At 46.1% G+C, this 21,096-nt stretch overlaps 2 protein-coding genes across 6 annotated transcripts in view; both read right to left on the bottom strand.

Annotated features, from left to right (window-relative positions):
- Positions 1-306: 306 nt before the first annotated feature.
- On the bottom strand, positions 307-6,975 carry NEUROD1 (neuronal differentiation 1). Of its 5 annotated transcripts, none has more exons than XM_087919872.1 (2): positions 6,952-6,975; positions 307-2,232 (listed from the first exon to the last, which is right to left on the bottom strand). In XM_087919872.1, the coding sequence occupies exon 2, from the start codon at positions 2,220-2,222 to the stop codon at positions 1,113-1,115; it is 1,110 nt and encodes a 369-aa protein (XP_087775998.1). In that variant the 5' UTR covers positions 2,223-2,232; positions 6,952-6,975; the 3' UTR covers positions 307-1,112. The 5 variants fall into 5 exon arrangements, with proteins under 5 accessions (XP_087775998.1, XP_087775994.1, XP_026552508.1 ...); XM_087919868.1 differs by lacking the exon at positions 6,952-6,975 and adding an exon at positions 3,824-4,120; XM_026696723.2 differs by lacking the exon at positions 6,952-6,975 and adding an exon at positions 3,829-4,120.
- A 944-nt stretch (positions 6,976-7,919) lies between these two features.
- The window catches only part of LOC113433893 (uncharacterized), a 40,766-nt gene continuing 27,589 nt past the window's right edge, over positions 7,920-21,096 (bottom strand). The window contains exon 5 of the mRNA XM_087919873.1: positions 7,920-8,352. Within this exon, the coding sequence (XP_087775999.1) occupies positions 8,253-8,352 (100 nt within the window). The 3' untranslated portion in view covers positions 7,920-8,252. The remainder of the gene's footprint in view (positions 8,353-21,096) is intronic.

Genomic DNA, 21,096 nt, shown 5'->3' with positions numbered 1-21,096 from the left:
TTAGGGTGGACTCCAAAGAGCTTTAAAAAAACATTGCAGGTTGAATGTGATCCTAAAGCAGTTGCTTTTTGTGGATAAGTGCAGGATATTTGCTTATGAGAACATCAGTTCATGCACGCTCTCATGCATGTATGCACACACACACACACGCACACACGCACAATTTTTCAGAACTTTTGGAATAATAATAATAATATAATTAATGGGAAATAAATATTTTCCTTCTATTCATTCAAGCATTTTCATAAATGAAGATCACATACAGGTTTTCTTACATCACACACACAACTAAAATTTTTTGTAGGGGTGTGTGTGTGTGCGTGTGTGTGTGTGTGTGTGAAGATTTAGAAGGAAATTGGGGGAGATGCTAAGGCAACAAGCAGCTTTTTTCTCCCTTGTTCTTCTAAGTATTTTTCTGCTGGTTTAAATTACTTAAATTATTCTATATAAATTAGATATTATTCTACTTTGTTTCTGATAGGTATAAAAATTGATGAAGCCGCATGGTTCAAAATAGTTTATCAAAAGTTCTTAAAAATTCTGTACAAAAAAATCACAACAAAATAAGCCAACACGGGAAAGGTAACAAGTAGGAAAAAAATGTTGATTGAAAAATATAAATTTTATATATACTTTCAATTTCTTTCATTTCTTTCTTCTTCTTTTTGTAACTGACCGATTTAGTGTTCGTTTTCTTTCTTTCTTTCTTTCTTTCTTTCTTTCTTTCTTTCTTTCTTTCTTTCTTTCTTTCTTTCTTTTTTTAAAAAATTGCATAGATCCTAATTATTGCTTGCGATTCGTTGTGCCGATCAAACCAACTTCATCTGATCAACACAACCAGGATTCGGAGTGACGGGAGGAAGGGGCGAGAGAAAGACCGGCGGGCCCAAGAGATCGCGTGCCTCTCTCCGTTGCTTCTGAAGGCGAGGACCCTAAGGCGGGTCCAAAGTGTCTCTGAAGCCAGGAAGGGGGTTCCTTTTTTTTTCTTTTCTTTCCCTCCGCTCCTTCCCTCTTTGCGCCCTTCCTTGCGCGGCACGTCTTGAGTAAGCCCTGGAGTCCCGTGGCCGCCGCGAGCCTCCCGCGGTTCCACCTAAAGCGGCTTGGAAGATCTTTCAGTCGTGAAAGATGGCGTTGAGCTGGGCGCTCAGGACCCGCTCGTGGTGGACCTGGCTCTCGTAGGGCAGGAGGCTGTCGAGGGGGAGATCGCAGCGCGAAGCCGAGCAGGCGAAGATGGAGCCGTGGGCCGGAGCTCCGGCCAGGCCGGCGGTCGGGTAGTGCATGGCGAAGGCGTAGTTCTTCTCGAACTCGTTGGACGGTTCGTGCTTGAAGGCGAAGTTCCCGTTGACGCTGAGCGGCGGACTGAGGGGCCCGTCGAAAGCCGGGCTCTCGCCTTCGGCCAGGGCGCTCTCGAAGAAGGGCTCCAGCGCCGCCGCGTAGGCGGGCGGTGCCTTGAGGTGGAAGAGATGAGAGCTGTCCGCGGTGCCGTAGGGCGGGCTCGGAAGGCCGGGCGACTGGTAAGGGAAGGGATGGCCCGGGAAGGAAGCGCCGGGAGGCTGGATGTGGGTCAGCAGCTCCGGGCTCTGCTCAGGCAGGAAGGTCCGCGGGTTGAGCTGGAGGCAGCCGGCCACCAGGTTGGTGGTGGGCTGAGATAAGCCTTTGCAAAGACTCTGCACGAAAGACACCAAGTCGGGGCTCTTGCCCGAACGCAAGATCTCGGAGAGGGCCCCGATATAGTTTTTGGCCAGGCGCAGCGTCTCGATCTTGGACAGCTTCTGCGTTTTGGAGTAGCAGGGCACGACTTTCCGCAGGTTGTCCAGCGCGGCGTTGAGACCGTGCATGCGATTCCGCTCGCGGGCGTTGGCCTTCATCCGCCGCAGCTTGAATCTCTCCAGCCGCGCTTTGGTCATCTTCTTCTTCTTGGGGCCACGTCTCTTGGGTTTTTGGTCGTCCTCGTCGCCTTCTTCCTCCTCCTCCTCCGCCTCCTCCTCGTCTTCCTCCGCCTCCTCCTCCTCCTCTAGGTCATCCTCTTCTTCATCCTCCTCTTCTTCCCCGTTTCTCAGAGATTCGACATCAGCCTCTGCCTGAAAGGTTTCCAAGTCCTCCTCTTTCTTGTCCATTTCATGGTCGTCGTCCTGGGAGCTGAGGCAGTCGTCAGTCCAGCTGGGGGGGCCGTGAGGCTGAGGCTCTCTCATCAGTGGGTGCTCACTGTATGATTTAGTCATCCTGAATATCCTAGGCCAAGAAGAATTAAACACATTTCAAAATATGGACGCTGCATATGTGGACACATAATAGTCTGTAAGCAAGCCTGCTTACTGGAAAGTAAGTATTACTGGACTTCCTGAAATGACTTTTTGTGGGTGACCCTCAAAGATTGTACTCTTTTATTCAGGGAGCATTGTCTAAGAAACTGTCTTTGGCTTCAATTGGATCTCATTACAGCTCCCGTTACATCTGCAACTTCAGGGATACCGTGATGGTTCAATTAAAAAAAAAAATCTAAACTAACTGTGGGACAACTTCCCAGAAATAAAACTTACTTACTTTTGATGCCTTTCCCCAACAAACTTTTAAATCTCGTAGTTCTCTTCCGGATGACGCCTCTTGTCTCAAAGACCGTTATGTAATGGTTTATAGGGATTTATAGGCGAGGGCTCTAACCAAGGAGGGGGGTCGAATTGCATTTTAAACCCACCCACGCTGTGGATCCAGTGAGTAAATTGCCAATAATAATTTATCCAGGGCAGCAGGAGGAGGATTTATTCTTTTATTTGGCTCGCCTTTTCATTGCTTTCGCCTGTCCACAATAGCAGCCGATGCCATCCTGCACAAAAGCTTTACAGACTTCCCAACTGTTCAGAGTCGAGGAAAACCCTGCCACCGAGACGGGGATCAGGTGCACTGACCGCCTAATAATTCCCCCTGTCCCCCCCTTTTTTTTTGTCTGAGGAACCTCAATGTTCTGGGGAAACGTTTGCTAATGAGGAAATGGAGAGAACGGTGCGGGGGGGGCCGGGGGGGCAGGCGAGGACGGGCGGGTATGGAATGAAACCTACCAGTCAGGGCAAAGCATCAAAATGCAACAGTTGAGCCCGTTGACTTTGTTGAAGCTCTTTGCTCATCCAGATTGTCAGTCGAGCCCTGTCCCAAACGCATTGATTGGCAGGAGAACTTACGAAATCTATTCGCTCTAGCCCTCTCTATTCTAAACTGCGTCATATCATCATCATCATCATCATCACCCCCAATCTCGATTTAAATGACAACAGTACTATTAATACTTTAATTCCCTCCTCCCTCCCTCATTCTCCCCACCTGGCTCATCCCATCACCTTCAAAACGCGGAGCCTGTCTTTGGAATGAGCAGCCCTTTCCGTCCAGCCTGAGGGGGATCCATCTGCTTCGTTTCGCACCCCCAAATCGGTGTCAGCCAGCTTCTGAGTCACAGAGCAGATGCTATGGGGCCGTATCTATTTAACCTCCCCCCCGCCCCCCCACTTTCAAGGCTTACTTCGGTAATCGGAAGGGACGGGGGGGGGGGACGAACGGGGGGGGGGGCAGAGGGAAAGGTTAAGTCTAGAAGCTTTTGCAACGTTTTCTAGGAAACGAGCCTCACTGGGCATCAGTGTAACTTCCACTCCGAAGTAAAACCTCTTGGAGCCGGCTGGAAGCTACCACGGAAAGCCAAGAGCCGATCAATGGTTCAATGGCTCATCTTCTTGGTTTAATGCATATTTGATCGAAATCCGGGCTCAAAAGGGCGAAGGGTCGCCTGCATCCGAGCTATCGCTTCTCCCACCTAAGCCGGACATCAAGGACAAACATTACCTCTCCTCTTTTTTGTGTGTTTGGTTTTTTTTCTTGCTTTCTTTTTCAGCGTGTCCTCCGCAGCGCCGGTTTCATCACCTTCTTGCTCCCGGGACGCTTTTTCTCGGGCGCCGGGGGGGATGGGTGACTTTTGATTTACTTCATCGATCCGGTACGACGACGGTGACTTTTTTCTTCGAAGCATAGCGGCTTCAAGAGACTCAAGGTTATATAGGCAGACTGGGCTGCTTGGGAAGGGGAGGGGCGGAGAACGGCCGGCCCCGCCTGGTCGCTCCCTCCCCGCCCACTTCTTCGGGAGACCGCGTCGGCCTTCCCCCGGCACGCGCCATCTGGTCCTCCCCCCGCCCCCCCCCAGCCCCCACGTCAGGCTCCGAAGCGGCGGGCGCGGGGGGGGGGCGGTAAGGGGGGGGGGAGAAGGTTTGGCGGTGTCACGTGAGCTGCCCATTTGTATGCCTCCCTGCTCTCCCCTCCATCCTTTTGTGGCCCGAAGAAAGTGGCCATCTGTCGCCAGCCGGAGACTCTACGGACCTGTTTGTACCCGCAGGAGAGATTAACCCGTTTCTCCTGCGCCGGGCTCCGGGTTGTTGGGGAGGGGAAGGGGAAGGGGGAGGGAAGGTAGGGGCTTTTGCCACTTGCACTTTGCCACTCTACGACAGACTGGCTTCTGTAGAGAGAATGGAAAGAGGAACAGATTTCTCTCCCCCCCGCCTTTGACCTCCCCCTTCCCCCCCCTCCCCAAATGCGAACACACCTCCGAATATCAATTTGTTTTGCCCCCGGGGAGGTGGGAAGCAAGGGGGAGAGGCAATTTGCCCAGGTGAGAGGCAAAGGTCCTTCTTCTTCTTCTTCTTCTTCTTCTTCTTCTTCTTCTTCTTCTTCTTCTTCTTCTTCTTCTTCTTCTTCTTCTTCTTCTTCTTCTTCTTCTTCTTCTTCTTCTTCTTCTTCTTCTTCTTCTTCTCCATCGCTCATCTCCCGAGAGGCGGTCCTGAGACGCCCCCTGCGCCCTCACCTCTACAGAACTCCAGAGGAACCAGGCCTCGGAGGCAACCCTCCTCCTTCGGTCCTCCAGTCGGATTATGGCTCAACTCCGAAAACAGACGGAAGGTTCCTTCCCGTGTCCCTTCTGTCTCGAAGATTATCCAACGCCAGCGGGGACTAATCTTTGGGGTCCGGCCCGCTTTCCCTCCCTCCCTCCCTCCCGCCGCCTTTCCTACCGCATTGCTTGGGTGTGGGGAAGCGTTGTCTCCCTCCGGAAAAGAAACCGAAATAAGCCATTTTTGCGATCGAGCAGTTCGACAGTCTTCACCCCCAAAGTTAAGCCCCAAAGAAGGAGCAAACCAGGAAACATAAGACGAAGCAAAATGTTTTTGAACAAGTAGGAGACATAAGATTTCCACTTCAGGAGATTTATTTAGGGGACAGTTTTGCAGAAAATGAGGGGGGGGGGGGTTTCAGAAAAACAAAATAACCTATTTTTAAAAGTACAATTAGTTTTATAACTATCAAGGGACAAAGTTGCGAAGTACAAAGTCCTTGTTCAATATGTTTTTGTTTTTAATAGAAAGACTGCTTCTTTTAAGAACAAAAACATACTGAACAAGAACATTAGTAAACTATATTCGGGATGCTTGTCGACGTTAGGAAAGAAGGAAGGAAGGAAGGAAGGAAGGAAGGAAGGAAGGAAGGAAGGAAGGAAGGAAGACCACTGGATTCTTCCATAGTGTGTACTTTCTCCAAAGAAAGGTTAATTAAGGGGGTTTGCTCCATTGTCCACTCAGCTACTCTGTGGTACTTTACAAGGCCAGAATGGCTGCTTTCCTGTGGCTGCAGGCAAACCAATGCCAGTCAGTCCAGGTCTTGCTGTGGGTCAGCCAATAAAACTACATAGACCCCATGAAAAGTGCCACTTTCGTATGTATGCAGGCGGAGATGCAAACGACCCCTCATTCCTCCGCCCTCCCTTAATGCTCTCACACCACACAGCCACCAGTTCCACTCTAACTGTGGCCAAGGTGGCCGTCCGAAGGTGGCCCTCTGAATACAGTCCTTCATGCCCACCCCGTCCCCCTGAGAAAGAGGGGAGATAGAGAAAATCGACGTCCACCAAATCCACTTCAGGACAAGGCAAGGAGTTGCTAAGGGAGCTTTTCCTGCCCTTTAGACAAAGGTTTCCAGCTTCCAGATGTTTTGTATTCCAACCCCTGACCTAGTCACAATTTGGCAGGGGGTGAACGTATAGGAAGCTCTACACATTCGCGCAGTCATCTCCGAGCCCCACCAGAGACTGACATCTGGATTCTTGCCTTTACTGTACATCAGGTTTCAGATCGTTTAATTCTGGGGGCTTTTTTTGGGGGGGGGGGGAACACTTCACTAACAGTCTTGCAAAAGATACGGACATCATTACTTAAAGGGGCTGTTTACAATCCGCACCTCACCCCACGCTGATACCGATAAGGAGAAGAAGCTGATGGGAGGGCTCTAATCCTCCCTTATTCTTCTGCCTTATTCATTCCCCAAATCACAAGAAAATCAACCCTAGTCCGTCGGTTTTTAATCCCATTTCCATTTGTATCTCTCGAGTATGTTTTGTAAAATAACACCAGATTGTACAGCAGCCCTCAACAACTTGCTGCCCACGTTTATATCATCGCGCTGAAGGTTAAATGACGCCAAGAATAGCCAGCGTGAAAATGCACTCCTGCAATCAGCTTTTCATTCACTAGCTTCAAATGGCTCTCCCCTCTCCCGAGCCTAGCTTTTAAACTCAAGATTTTCTTAGAAGAAAGTTTGGGGGAGGGGGGAGCTGTCAATCAATCAGCTTATTACAGTCATAGACCAGAGACGAGGGGGACGGGACGACCAGACTAATTTCTAAGTAAACTACCTGGAGGGCGGGCCAGGCACACCAGTATCCCGCAGCCCCTTTCCCTGGGAACCTTCTGTGCCTGCCTCCTCCCCCTCCCTCCTTCCCGAGACCATTCTTGCATATATAACAGGCACCCCAGACTTTTCCCGCAGCCATTCCCCCCTCCCTCCGCCCGTTTCCTTTCCAGGACGCGCGCCCACCGAGCGCCACGCGAGCTACACGCGTCCTCAACAAAAGCCTCTTTCACGGCTCACCGCCCCTTCTGCCGCGTCCCAAATCCGCTCTCCCTTCGACTGCCCGCTTGCAGCTCATCTGCCGCGTACAGCTCTTTGCCCCATGCGAGAAGCAACGGCCAGAGGGACGGGGGAAGCTTCGGGAGGCCGGGAGGGACTGGCAAAGCGAGTCCCTCCCGGCCTCAGGTAATTGCTAAAGCCTCGGGATCCCCACAGACAGACACGCGTTTGTTCCATTTTAGCAGAAGGGCGCTTCCTCATCCCTTCGCCCACCTGCTTTTCGGTGACTTTTAACCGCCTCCCTGAGGGCAAGTCCAACGCCTGTAGTAGTTCGAAGTCCGAATAGGAATCTGCGCGGAATAGTTAAAAGCTCGAGCGGCGCCTAATAAACGCTGTAGGTAAAAGGACGAAAGCAGAATTTGTATACGTATTTTCCTTTACAAATTCTGTCCGGCGGAAGGCAGCGGAGGCTAGCTGCGCGCGAAGCTTTGGTTTGCTCTTAAGGAACTGGGGATAGCTAAATATTTGGTGCCCGAACATCAAATCACTCCTTCGTAGGAATCAAGCAAAAAGGCGGGGCGGGAAGCGTTAGAGAGGCGATTAAAATGCCTTGCGGTTGTCCGGAGTGCAAAATCCATCCCAAGGAAATCTCTTGGGTTTGCGGCATTATCTTAATTAAGATAATTGATTCATATTGCACCTGCGAGAATGAACGAGCGAAAGGGGGAGAGAGAGAAAGAGAGAGAGAGAGAAGTGGGGATTCTCCTTCTCCTCTCCCTTCCTATAATAGCTTACAGCTATTGGAAAGAGGGAGTCTGTCTTATATCTAGTGATTTACGATCCGCAGCAGACAAGAAGAACCGTATCTCTCCAACCTTTTGTGAAAAGTTAATTTGGTTCGAAAAAAATAGGACATGCTCTCTTTTTTTCCAAACTAGGAAACAAATAAACAAAACTCTTTGACACAACACTATAATGTAATAGCAGTATAGGAAAATATACACAGAAGACTCATATTTTGCTCCAAAAAGTGCACGGTTCACTGAAAAGTGAGTCAAATGTATGGGCCTTGAGTGCCAAAGCGAGTTACGGAGGCAACCAGTTTGAAAGAAAAGTCTGGTGGTACCTGTTTGCCAAGCTGGAACCAGGTAACAGCCAAAAGCCCTGACGAACAAAGGTGATTTTATCGATTTGGCTGGGTTTAATCAGGCAGGCTAAATTGAGTAGGGTGGTGGGTGAGAAAATATCCTCTGGCGAAACCCACTTCGTGGATAAGCAACTGCCAATTAGTCATTTTCGAAAAAGGAAGAGAAAGCGGGAAATCAGGACCCTGGACAGCTCATGGGCTCAGCTTTGTCCAGCTGGCAAAGGGCGTATCCCCCAGAGTCCCAAAATCCAAGTTGGCCTCTATTAGCAGGAGTTCTTTAAAAGAAAAAGAAAGTACATGTTAGTTCCTGCCGATGTACATTTGTTTGAGAAAGCTAACAAATACATTAGAAGAGGTAATGGTCAAAATCTAAGCAATACCTACCTTAAATGGTTTTTCTGCCCTTTTAATTCCCCAAGGTTCTCTTGAATTTCCAATTCAACCCCAAAGGAACAAAACAAAAACACAGCAGTATGTTGCTTTTAGATACTCTTCCTATCTGGGGAAAGTTCTCGAAGGCGAATCAAAAGAATTGGATGAACCCTCAAGTGAGGATTTTATTTGAAATCGCACACATAGCATGCTAAAGTGAATTAGAAAGAATACCTGCTGTCTTTTTAATAAATCAGACTGATGTTCTGAAATTTGTTCAGATTCATATTTAGACTTTACTATTCTGAAATTATCAAATCGGGATAAGTTTTTTAAACAAGATTAATGTGTATGTTGTATGCACTGACCTACAGGAAGTACATTTCACATTTATCTATGAACGTTTAGATTTTATTATAGTTGCCCCTGTATTATGAAGTGGCAAAAATATTGAGTTCTGATCTGAAAAACAATTATCAGCAATTATGGATATGTCTTATTTAGGAAAAGAAACCATCATAGAAACTGATATGGCTGTTATAGACATGAGTCCATAACATGAGTCTTTCCTGAATTTACCATCATCCTATTTTAAACAACAGAAACAACAAAATTTTGTGAAGATTTCCCCTATGCCTGTAATTCTTTATTTTAATGGATAATTCCTCTCCCCCCCCTTGTTAAATTATATTGTTTAAAGGTTTTAATTATTGGTATGCTAAAGCAGCCCTTTAGTCACTGATGTACAATTACAAAATCGCAGCAGATTTTTAGAAAGCAACAACTTATATTTGATTTTAAAAGGGGATGATGATAAATCATCTCCTAAAATGGGAACTCTGATTACACACCCACACACCCACACACCCACATACATATACATATATATATATATATATATATATGAATATGTATGTATATGTATATATATGTGTGTGTGTGTGTATGTGTACATATGTGTGTGTGTGTGTGTGTGTGTGTATACATACATATGGATAGATAGATAGATAGATAGATAGATAGATAGATAGATAGATTCTTAAGTTTTCGTGGGTACTTTCATGTATGGTATTCAGCTTTGTTCGGGTATTTTCCCACGTCATTATAGTTGTGCTTTTAAAGTTGTAGCAACGTTTCAGCAGAATCTCATCTGCCATCATCAGGCTTCTGTATAGTGTTCATCTGTATATGTAGAGGTATAGGTATAAATAAATAAATAAAAGAATGTAAGGCAAACAATTGTCTTACCAGAACCAAACAGACCTCTTTTCTTCTATATCTTCCTACTGTTCTTTTGCTAGGTTTGTAATACCATCAGACAAGATTTATAGTTGGACCATGTCATTATTTTTGATACAGTTATTTACTTTACTTTCTTTAAATAAATAAAAGTATTGTGTAGGATGTGTCTCCCCCCTCAACCTTTCTGGCACTTCCTCTTTAATAAACTCATTGCCATTTGCATTAAATATTGATAATCTGACCTTTATATTTCTGTAACTAATGAAAAGAAGGATACTCCAAATGTGGCTAGGCCTCACTCTTGCCCTAGTGGGCTTTTCCGCTTGAATAGTTGCTGAGATTAAACAACCCAACTTCCTTCCTCCCCCCCTCCCACTGCACCTTCTCCTTGCGCTAATTGCTTCTGCAAAAATGCAGATTTGTATTAATTAATAACTCTGCTGATTAGTTCAGTGGTGGTTCCAAATAAATAAATCATTCTACAGGCATGCACGTTTTGGCAATTCACCAGAAATGCTCAGATGATGATGATACGTCTGTAAGACTCAACCACTTTTTACTGCAGGTAAAGCAACGTTCCACCTATTTTTAGTATGCTATGGATAGTTGCTGTCTGTCCTAGTTAGACTTTCTTTCCTAATCTTAAAATTCACAGCACCCGAGTCTGAATCATGCTGCAGAAAGCAAACAGTTATATTGGAAAGTGATGTTGATTTATCCTTTGACAAACTACCATGAAGAGAGAGAGAGAGAGACAGGGAGGGAGGGGGAGAGAGAGAGAATTGAAAGAATCCAAGAGGACAGGAAACTTTGAATTATATATAATAAGAATGTTATCATTCATTCATTCATTTATATATTTATATATCATACAATACATCTCTTTTACTATTTTGTATCTTAATTAACATATTAGAATTATTTTAATACAACTCCAGCCCTATTTGAAGCAATCATCTTACTGCTTCAGTAATTATTAAATGGCTTAGTCATCCAGCCCACTCCTGCCCCATTGTGACCCAAAGGATATTTTGCCAAGGTTATCTGTGAATAACTGCTCTTGTGAGTTCTTTTAAACCAATGCTCTCATTATAAGCGTGATGGTTTATCCACCTTGTCTTCTGCCAGCTTCATTTTCAATTTTTCAAGCATTAAGGGCTTCTCCAACAATTCTTGCCTATGCATAATATGTTCCAAATAAGCTTTAGCTTTATTATTAATACTTTCAGTGAGCCATCTGGTTTTTCTGCCTAGTCTTGAGTTCTTGTGTTCTAAAGCAGCGGCCCCCAGGAACCTTTTGGGCACCAGGGATCCAAAGAGAGTTTATTCCGTGGACCAGAGGGGGTGTGGTTTCGCATGCTACCTGCATCCTGTAGATAACAGATAATCAGAGTTGGAAGGGACCTTAGGGGCCGTGCTTGTTTGTGCGGCCTGGTTTCTGACATGCCACGGCCTGGTGCCAGTCCACAGACTGAGGGTTCGGGACCCCTGTTCTAAAGTGTCCAAAGTTTCCTCGACCATTTTGAGCAGTACCACAGTTCAAAGGAATTAATTATTCTTTATTCAACTTTTCTGAAGGCTAGTTTTCGTCGCCGTATGTAATAGGTAGGAAAATCATAGCTTTGACAATATCTGCCTTCTTTGTCAAAATGTTTCTGCACCAGACATCTTTTTACTCCATGACTACAGTCCTCCCCATGTATTTTTTGATCCAGAAAAATAGTCTTTTGCTACATTATTTCAATTTTTTGTCTGCCTATTTACGTTGGACGTACATGTACATTATATTGTTGGGGTTTACAGTATTTTCATATGTTGAGCAGGAAGTAGGACTTTGTCCTTTTTTCTGCTTTAAAAGGCATTTCTTTCTTGATCACTTTGCTATCAAATCATTATCTGAAGTTGTGGATACTTCTCTCAACAGATTTAATTCCAGTTTCTATTTCTTCTACCCCAACCTTTCTCATGTGATAGAAACGCTTTAAAATCTTCAGATAAATGCTCAGCTTCAGATGTAGGACTCATAAAATTATAAACATGTGAATATTTATGGTAATAACTTCATTTTAAGAAGTTTAGTTATAAACCTTGCTAAGACGTTTAATTACTGGAAATGGACTCTAGTACTATTGAGGGCATTCAGTTTTTTGTACTTAAACAGATACGGTTAATGTAAATTGTTTCTCTGCAAGCACGAAGAATACGTTTTTACTTTCTAAACAAAATCATTCACAGCTCTTTCCCCTATGGTTATCTGAAATATGGTTCGTCCAAGTAACCCAATTTTGTAGATTCATATGACACATTGAACCCTTAACTAACAACACAGGCAAAATACATTCAATATGCTGGGCTAAAATATGGTTGACTAGTTTGTCATTGTAGTGTGCTGTGCAAATAAAGTTGGTGAATAGAAACCCACAGGTATCATGGGAATGTTTCATACTTAAATTTCTTGAAGGGTGGGAGAAATCCCATGGGTTTCTGCGAAGCTAATGTGCACTATGAAGTTTGTAAATCTTCAATTTGTCTTTTCTGTTGGATTTTTGAATTTAATTGCTATGATTAGGGATCCCCCATAAGGTGAACAGTAGAGGAAGAAAGAGGGAGGCAGTCAGAGCAGGAAACAGATTGTGTGGTAAGCTTGTCAGGTCAGATTGGCATGTGCAAAAGAAAAGAGAAGTTCTAGTGAAGTCATGAGCGAAGAAGAGAGGCACATGTCTTTTATGAGGGCTGGAAGAATAAGAGAGGATATGCTCCTAAGGCACGCCAATTTTTTTCAACTTTCCATTTCTCAACCCCTTAGAGGGGCTCCAACGTTGTGACATGCCTTGGGGATTGTAAAGATACTTTGATTACTTTAATAAACTTAGTTTGTGTTTGGTAACACAATAACTACATAAATGTATAACTTTTTAACATTTTGTTTATTTCATTTAAGACAAGTATGTTACAGGTTCCATGAACTGAGTCTGAGATAAGACTACCATGTGACTAACTATCCCCATTTTGGCCATTCTACATTAGATCACTTTCTTTTTTGAAAGCTCCATTTACTGGCAAAATCTACTTGGATTACATTAGACTGCACACTAGATATACCCTGTTTCTCCAACAATATGGCCTCCCCCAATAGGAAGTCCCAGCTTGTTTTATAGGCATGAAAGGAAATTAAGCCCCTCCCCCAAATTAAGGCCTATATTAAAACATGCAAAATGGGGGGGGGAATGGTGGGGGGGGCTTGCCGTTAGGAAGTACTTTTGTTGCACACCCGGATATGGTGCTGCCTGCGTTGACCCCGATATGAAGTGCCCCACCAACGCCGAGGTCAACATCCAAGTTGTCGCCGCCCGCCCGCCCAAAGATGCAAGGGGGGGGGGAATTAAGTCACCCCTGAAAAGACGGCCTAGCCATTTTTTCAGGGCTCTAAAAAAAATAAGACCCGGCCTTATTATATGAGAAACACGGTATATCTGGATGCATGACCCTTTGAGGTAGGTCAGATTAGGAAACCAAAGTCATGCTGGCTAATACTACTTTTATTTGTAAGGTTACTAGAACAGAATCTCTATCAAATCTGAATGCCCTTTTCATCTCCCATCCTTTACCTGTGTGAGCACTAGGGAGGGTCTTTCCTGAGAGGGAATCTCAAGTTACAGTTCTGTCCTGCACTCAGATTTCTTTTACTTTGTCTTGATAGTGAATCTTCCTCTTCTTCCTCAAGGTCATTCCTTCTACCCATTACAATGTGTTGCAAAACAGGGCAGTGCATCCTTACACCACCACCACCACCATCAACATTCTAGCCAGTGTCTATCCACTGCAGGATGAAGGCCTCTTCCACATGTTTCCACCCGATATGGTCCTGAGCTTTTTTCCCCCAATTGGGCCCACAACATTTGCTGATGTCATCAATCGACTTGTTTTAGGTCTCTTTCGTGGATGCTTTTCATGAAATGGGATCCCTCCTATGACTGCCCTCAGCCATCAGTACTTCTTTCTATGTGACCAGCCCTTTTCCATTTCAATTCTTTTAATTTCTTGATGGTATCGTATACCGATCCAGATAGATCTTGACAGACTAGGACATTGGGCCAAATCTAACAAAATGAAATTCAATGTAGAGAAAAGTAAAGTCCTACACTTAGGCAAGAAAAACCAAAAGTACACATATAGACTGGGTGAAACCAGGCTCAATAGCAGTAACTGTGAGAGGGATCTTGGAGTCTTAGTGGACAACCAGCTAAATATGAGCCAGCAGTGTGCAGCAGCAGCCAAAAAAGCTAATGCAATCCTAAATTGTATTAACAGAGGGATACAGTCAAGATCAAGGGAAGTACTTAGTAAGACCACACCTAGAGTACTGCATCCACTTTTGTTCACCACATTATAAAAAAGATGTTGAGACTCTAGAAAAAGTACAGAGAAGAGCAAGCAGGATGATTAGGGGACTGGAGGCTAAAACATACAACGAACGGTTGCAGGAACTGGGCTTGGCTCGTCTAGTAAAGAGAAGGACCAAGGGAGACATGATAGCAGACTTCCAATATTTGAGGGGCTGCCACAGGGAGGAAGGGGTCAAGCTATTTTCTAAAGCACCTGTAGGCCAGACAAGGAATAATGGATAGAAACTGAACAAGGGGAGATTTAACCTGAAAATAAGGAGAAACTTTCCGACAGTGAGAACAATCAACCAATGGAACAGCTTGCCCTCAGAAGTTGTGGGAGCGCCATCACTTGAGACTTTCAAGAAGAGGTTGGACTGCCATTTGTCAGAAATGGTGTATGGTCTCCCGCTTGGGCGGGGGGTTGGGCTAGATGACCTACAAGGTCCCTTCCAACTCTGATTATCTGTTAACAGATCTGTTAACTGTTAACCTTTGTTTGTTCTCTAATCCTCGTGCAGAATTTTCTACCTTGTCTTGTGATGCTGAGCATGTATCTTCCCATGGCTTGTAGCAATTGTGAGGTCAGTATTCATGTTTCACCAGCATAAGTTAGAGCAGGTGGCACATGTTTGTAGCATTCCTACATCTCTGAATATATCTCTTTATGAGCTCTCTTCTCTGTTGCTGGGTTTTGTTTTTAAAAAGTACAGGATACACTTGGTCTAAGTGGTGCATTTCAGACCATTTTTAAAAAGGAAAGTGGAAGACCAGGACTGTCACCCCACCCCTAACTTTGATTTCAATCTGAATACATTTGAAATTCTTCTATGAGCTGTGTATATTTGATATAACTGTTCTACCTGTATTTACTATTTCCCCTTCTTCTATCATATTAAGCATTCCAGTTCAGCATCGTTTTTGGAGGGTGCTGGTGTTTCCCTTTCCTTTCAGTTGTTTCTATTCCTTCATCAGTAAGAAAATATTAAAGTGGGGTGCACAGACTGTGGCATCCAAGGGGAACCGCAGTCCGTGCACCCCACCTTAATATTTCCTTACTGATGAAGGAATAGAAACAACTGAAAGGAAAGGGCAACACCATCCCTTTGCAAATGTAAATACCAAACGTAGACAAGATCACACCAAGTCAAATATCTGTATAGTTCTCTACCGATCCAATGTGTAGGACCCATCCGCATCTGAAATCTTAAGATGAGCAGAAGAGAATCGTAGTCCATAGCTCTGGATTTCAGACCTTGCGTGGTTTAAATTCCTCCCTATGTCAACTAAAAAGATACTCCTTTGGTCTTATAGTTCTACTTTGGTCTTATAGTTATCTCATAAAGTATGAATGAATAAAATTATAGTCAAATGATTTTCTAATAGTGATACTAGGATATATAAGTTTGGATTGATAATATGAGTTATTGTGTAATGTAACTGTAATTGAGACTACGAAATGAATGCACAAAACTGATGAACCAACCGACACACTGTTTGTATATATGTATGGAAGAGAGCTGATGTTTTTATGTTTCGTTTGTTTCGTTTGTTTTTTAAAAAATCAATAAAATTGTTTTCAAAAAAATAAATAAAAAGATAGTCCTTTGGTCTTTTTAGCTGCCAGAAAAAGAGAGTGGGAGAAAACAGTGCATTCCTTAAGTACCTAGATAATTACCATGGCAGCCCAAAGTTGTCAGAGTGCAAGAATATTACTGGAGAGCGCATGTCAGCCTTCAAGATTTCTTTCCTTTGCTTTGCATCTTTTGGCTGCCATAGTAACGGGGGAGAGGAGGGGTAAAGAATTGTGGGAAATGAGCTGGAGGCTTTGAGAATAAACTGTATAACTTGAGGGGAGGGGAGTTTCTTGTTTATGCTTCTTTGCTGTGCTATGTGCAAGTGCAACTCTTTATCAAAATAGGCCAAGGTCAACAGACAGATGCCTGCTTCACCTCCTGAAGATGCCCACATGACGTTATATACAACTTTTTATTGGATGGACAGATCGAACTATTGTGGGCGGGATCATTACCATCACTTTGTAGATGTGATTTTCACGCTCATTTCCTCAGATTCAGAATTCCTTTGATGCTACCACTTGATTTCCAGTAAAAGGTATCTTTTCTCTAATTAATGGAGTCTAAGTGTTTCTTTCTTGGATTTTGAATGGAACACCAGCTGACAGCGTGATTGATGACTCTTGGGGATGGATGTGTCCCATTGGAGAATATACATCCAGTGGGTGGGGGGCAGACCAGGGTCAAGGAGGAAACGAATGGTGTATTTAGTATCGGCTGCATCCAGCTAACACCGACATGGCCACTTCTAATAAATCAATTATATTTTCTCTGAGAGATGCGGTTAGAGACTTATGATTTGAATGGGGGTGGATTTGTTGGAGTCCTCACACCTTATCTCACAACTCCGCTAGCAGAAGGCAAGTCACAACAACCTTTAAATTGTTTTGCACCACCAGTCAGGCCAAGGTTTGTTTAAACAGGAAGGTTACGTGACTATCTAAGTGATTATTATGAGCTGGAGTGAACCAAAGCAGCTTTCAAAGTTTGTTTCAAAGGCCAGCTTGCTTTTCTCTAGGGACTGGCGCTCTTCAAATAATCAGAATTTCACAAGGTAAAATGTCAGGTTGCCTTTCAATATCTCCATTTTCATCCAACACCATCACTGTTTAAAAGCTTAAGAGAAATCTTCCATTCAGAGGTAGGGCTCCCAGATTACCACTCAGTGACTAGACAAAATAAAGCTTCTCTGTTCTAAAGCCTACTATGAGACCTGCCCTTGGTGGTATCTGAAACACACACACACACACACACACACTTCCCAGAGAATGTCTTGATATAGCTTGGGAACTTTTCAGAAAACACATCCTTCTGATGGCTTTTTCTATCAGCAGCTTCCAGTGACATAAGTAGTCCTTGACTTACAACCATTTTTAAGCAACAGCTGCAAGTTACAACAGCACTGAAAAAAGGGACTCATGACCAGTCCTCACACTTATGACCATCATGGCATCCCACCCCACCCCACCCCGTCAGGCACTTGGCAATTGATATAGATTTATGATGGTTACAGGGCCCAAGGATCATGGAATCGTCACTTACAGCCTTCCCAGATGGCTTCCAACGAGCCAAGTCAATAGAAGAAGCTGGATTCGCTCAACAACCATGTGATTCACTGAACGACTGCAGTGATTCACTTAACAATTGGGTCAGAAGAGGTCATAAAACCAAGTGCAGAAAAGGTCATAAAACCAGGTGCAAAAAAAGGTTGTAAAATCAGGTGTGATTCACTTAACAGCTGCAAAGGAAATTCTGGTCACCACTGTGTTCCTAAGTTGAAGACTATTTGTATTACCTTTGGAAATTGATTGTTTCATTTTTCTAGGCTGCCTTGAGATTTAAATAAACAAGAAAAGATTTTTTTCCATACCTAATATTTACAATGATGTATATTTGGTTATAGCCCTTTATTGGCTGGGGACCACTGAAAACTTGATCTGCAGAGGGCAAGTAATCTCTGTTATGTCAATTGCTCATTGTTGGTTATTCCACCAAGCAACATGTTATGCACCAACCATTGTCCCCAAATTTCTCTTAGGCCAGGAGCCCTCAATCCCTGGTCCATGGCCCAATTCTGAGCCACAGAACCATTCAGAACTGGGCCTCGAAAGGGCTGGGTAAACGCATGCATGTGCATAGTGGTGTATTAACCATTATGCAGACTAAGCATGCGCTTAGGGCACCAGGCCCAAAGGGGTCGCCCCAAAGTTGAGAATATGGCTTCATTTGTTGTTCTGACCCAAACCCTTTTCCAATAAAACAAACATGAACCAAAGGGCACAGAAACCTTTTAATGATTCTTACGAATCCCCAGTGAAAAGGCTGCTGCAAACTAATTAACTTTGATAAGCACAAGCCTCACCAAAACTGTACGAGGTTGCCAAGAATAACAGATAAGGTTACCTAGAGTCTTCAAATACCAACTAAGATACTGCAATGTCCACGATGTCTTTGCTTCCTACAAAGAACGTCCGATTCACAGCTGGCTTTTATCTTCTTGAAGTGGGGGGGCATTACTTTGCAGACTTACTCCCAAGTTGCCCATGCTGCTGCAGCTTCTCTTTCCTGCAAGCAGCCCTGTGCGCACGCAGACTTGGCACAGGCTCCCTGGGAACCTCCTCATCGCTGCTGCCAGCCCCCACAATCTCTGAAGGCAGCAGTCCACTCCCTGATAGTCCTGGCCCCTCATCTGAGTCCTCACTCTCCTCAGACGTCTGCACCTGCTGCTGGCTAACCACAACATTTGTACAGTATGTACAAAGGAGAGTGGCACCAAGATTTGTCAGTGCTTAGGGCACCAGTGAGCCTTAATCCACTACTGTTGTACATGCACATGTAGCCGCACTTGTGAAAACAGCACATGTGTGAAACCATCCCCATCCCACCCCCACGCTGCTGCCATTGCTGCTTCTGCTCAACTGGAAAGGTTGGAGACCATTGCCTTAGATCAGAGTTCCCCAACCTTTCTGGTTTGGCAGCCAGGAGGGGAGCCGGGAGGGGGTGGGGAGAGGGAATGGTTTTGTTGGAGGGGCAGGCGTATGCATGTGAGCATGCTTGTGCACGAATGCTTGCTGCCTTAAGCGCCCATGACAACACTTGGGGGTCACAGCCTACAGGTTGGGGACCCCTGCCTTAGGTTATCTGTTTGCAAGCAAATTTGCAGTCTCTCTCTCTCCCCCCCCTCTCCCTCTCTCTTTCTCTCTGTGTGTCTCTGTCTCCGTCCCTCCTCCCTCTCTCTCTCTCTCCCCCTCTGTCTCTTTCTCTGTCTCTCTCTCTCCCCCTCCCTCCCTCTCCCCCCTCTCTTTCCCTCTACCTTTCTCTCTCCCTCTCTGACTCTTTCTCTCTGTGTTTCTCTGTCTCCGTCCCTCCCCTCCCTCTCCCCCCTCTCTCCCTCTCTGTCTCTTTCTCTCTCTGTTTCCCTCCCCTCCCTCTTTCATCCTCCCTCTCCCTCTCTCTCCTCTCCCTCTCTCTCCTCTGTCTCTTTCTCTCTGTGTGCGTCTGTCTCGGTCCCTCCCCTCCCTCTCCCTCTCAGTCTCTTTCTCTGTCTCCCTCCCCTCCCTCTCTCATTCTCCCTCTCCCTCTCTCCCCCCTCTCTCCCCTCTCTTTCTTTCTGTGTGTCTCTGTCTCCATCTCTCCCCTCCCTTTCTGTCTCTTTCTCTGTCTGTCTCCCTCCCCTCCCTCTCCCTCTCCCCTCTCTCTCCCTTTCTCTGTGTCTCTGCCTCCGTCCCTCCCCCCTCCCCTCTCTCTCTTTCTGTCTTGGTCTCCCTCCCTCTCTCCCCCTCTCTCCCTCTCCCTTTCTCTCTCCCCCTCTCTCTTTCTCTCTGTGTGTCTCTCTCCGTCCCCTCTCTCTCCTGTCTTTCTCTCTCTCTCTCTCTCTCCCTCCCTCTTTCAGCCTCCCTCCCCCTCTCCCTCTCTCTCCCCCCCTCTCTGTCTTTTTCTCTCTGTGTGTCTCTGTCTCGGTCCCTACTCCCTCTCCCTCTCTCTCCCTCTCTGTCTCTGTCTCCCTCTCTCTTTTTCTCTGTGTGTCTCTGTCTCCGTCCCTCCTGTCCCCCCCCTCTCTCTCCCTCTCTGTCTCTTTCTTTGTCTCTGTCTCCCCCTCATCCTCCCTCTACCTCTCTGTCTCCCTCTCTCCCCCTCCCTCTCTGTGTCTCTGTCTCCATCCCTCCCCTCCCTCTCCCTCTCTGTCTCTTTCTCTATGTCTCTGTCTCCCTCCCTCTCTCCCTCTCTTTCTCCCTCTCTCCTCTCCCCCTCTTTCTCCCCCTCTCTCTTTCTCTCTGTGTGTCTGTCTCCATCCCTCCCCTCCCTCTCCCTCTTTCTCTATCTCTCTCCCACCCCCTCTCTCCCTCCCCTCCCTCTCTCCCTCTCCCCCTCCTCTCCCCTCCTCTCTCTCTCTCCCTCTTTGTCTCTTTCTGTGTCTCTGTCTGTCTCCCTCCCCTCCCTCTTTCATCCTCCCTCTCCCTCTCCCTCTCTCCTCTGTCTCTTTCTCTCTGTGTGTGTCTGTCTCGGTCCCTCCCCTCCCCCCTCCCTATCTGTCTCTTTCTCTTTCTCTGTCTCCTTCCCCCTCCCTCTCTCATCCTCCCTCTCCCTCTCCCTCCCTCTCCCCCTCTCCCTTTCTCTCTGTGTCTTTCTGTCTCCATCCCTCCCCCCCCCTCTCTCTCTCTCCCCCCTCTCTCTTTCTCTCTCTGCCTCTGCCTCTGTCTCCCTCCCTCTCCCTCTCTCCCTCTCTCTCCCTCTGTCTCTTTCTCTCTGTGTGTCTCTGTCTCCATCCCTCCCCTCCCTCTGTCTCTTTCTCTCTGTCTCTCTCCCTCCCCCTCTCTCCCCCTCTCCCCCTCTTTCCCTCCCCCTCTCTCCCTGTCTCTTTCTCTCTGTGTGTCTCTATCTCTGTCCCTCCCCTCCCTCTCCCTCTCTCTCCCCTCCTCTCTCTCTCCCTCCCTCTTTCTCTCTGTGTCTCTGTCTCAGTCCCTCCCCCTCTCCCTCTTTCTCTCTGTCTTGGTCTCTCTCCCCCCTCTCCTCTCTCTCTCTCCCTCCTCTCTCTCTCCCCCTCTCTCCCTCTCTCCCTTTCTCTCTGTGTGTCTCTCTCTCCATTCCTCCCCTCCCCCTCTCTCCTTCTCTGTCTTTCTCTCTCTCTCCCTCTCTCCCTCTCTCTTTCTCTCTCTGTGTCTCCCTCCCTCCCTCTCTCTCCCCGCTCTCTCCCTCTCCCTTTCTCTCTGTGTCTTTCTGTCTCCATCCCTCCCCTCCCTCTCTCTCCCTCTCTGTCTCTTTCTCTCTCTGCCTCTGCCTCCCTCCCCCTCCCTCTCTCCCTCTCTCTCTCTGTTTGTCTCTGTCTCCATCCCTCCCCTCCCACTCCCTCTGTCTCTTTCTATCTGTCTCCCTCCCTCTCTCCCTCTCTTCCTCTGTCTCTTTCTCTCCGTGTGTCTATGTCTCTCTCCCTCCTCCTCCCTCT

This window comes from Pseudonaja textilis, chromosome 1 (assembly GCF_049901715.1).
Source record: "Pseudonaja textilis isolate UNSWEBS1 chromosome 1, rPseTex1.2, whole genome shotgun sequence".
In the NCBI taxonomy this organism is placed as follows: Eukaryota; Metazoa; Chordata; class Lepidosauria; order Squamata; family Elapidae; genus Pseudonaja; species Pseudonaja textilis.
The sequence above is the reverse complement of the archived record's forward strand: the minus strand, read 5'-3'. Positions and strand labels throughout refer to the sequence as shown.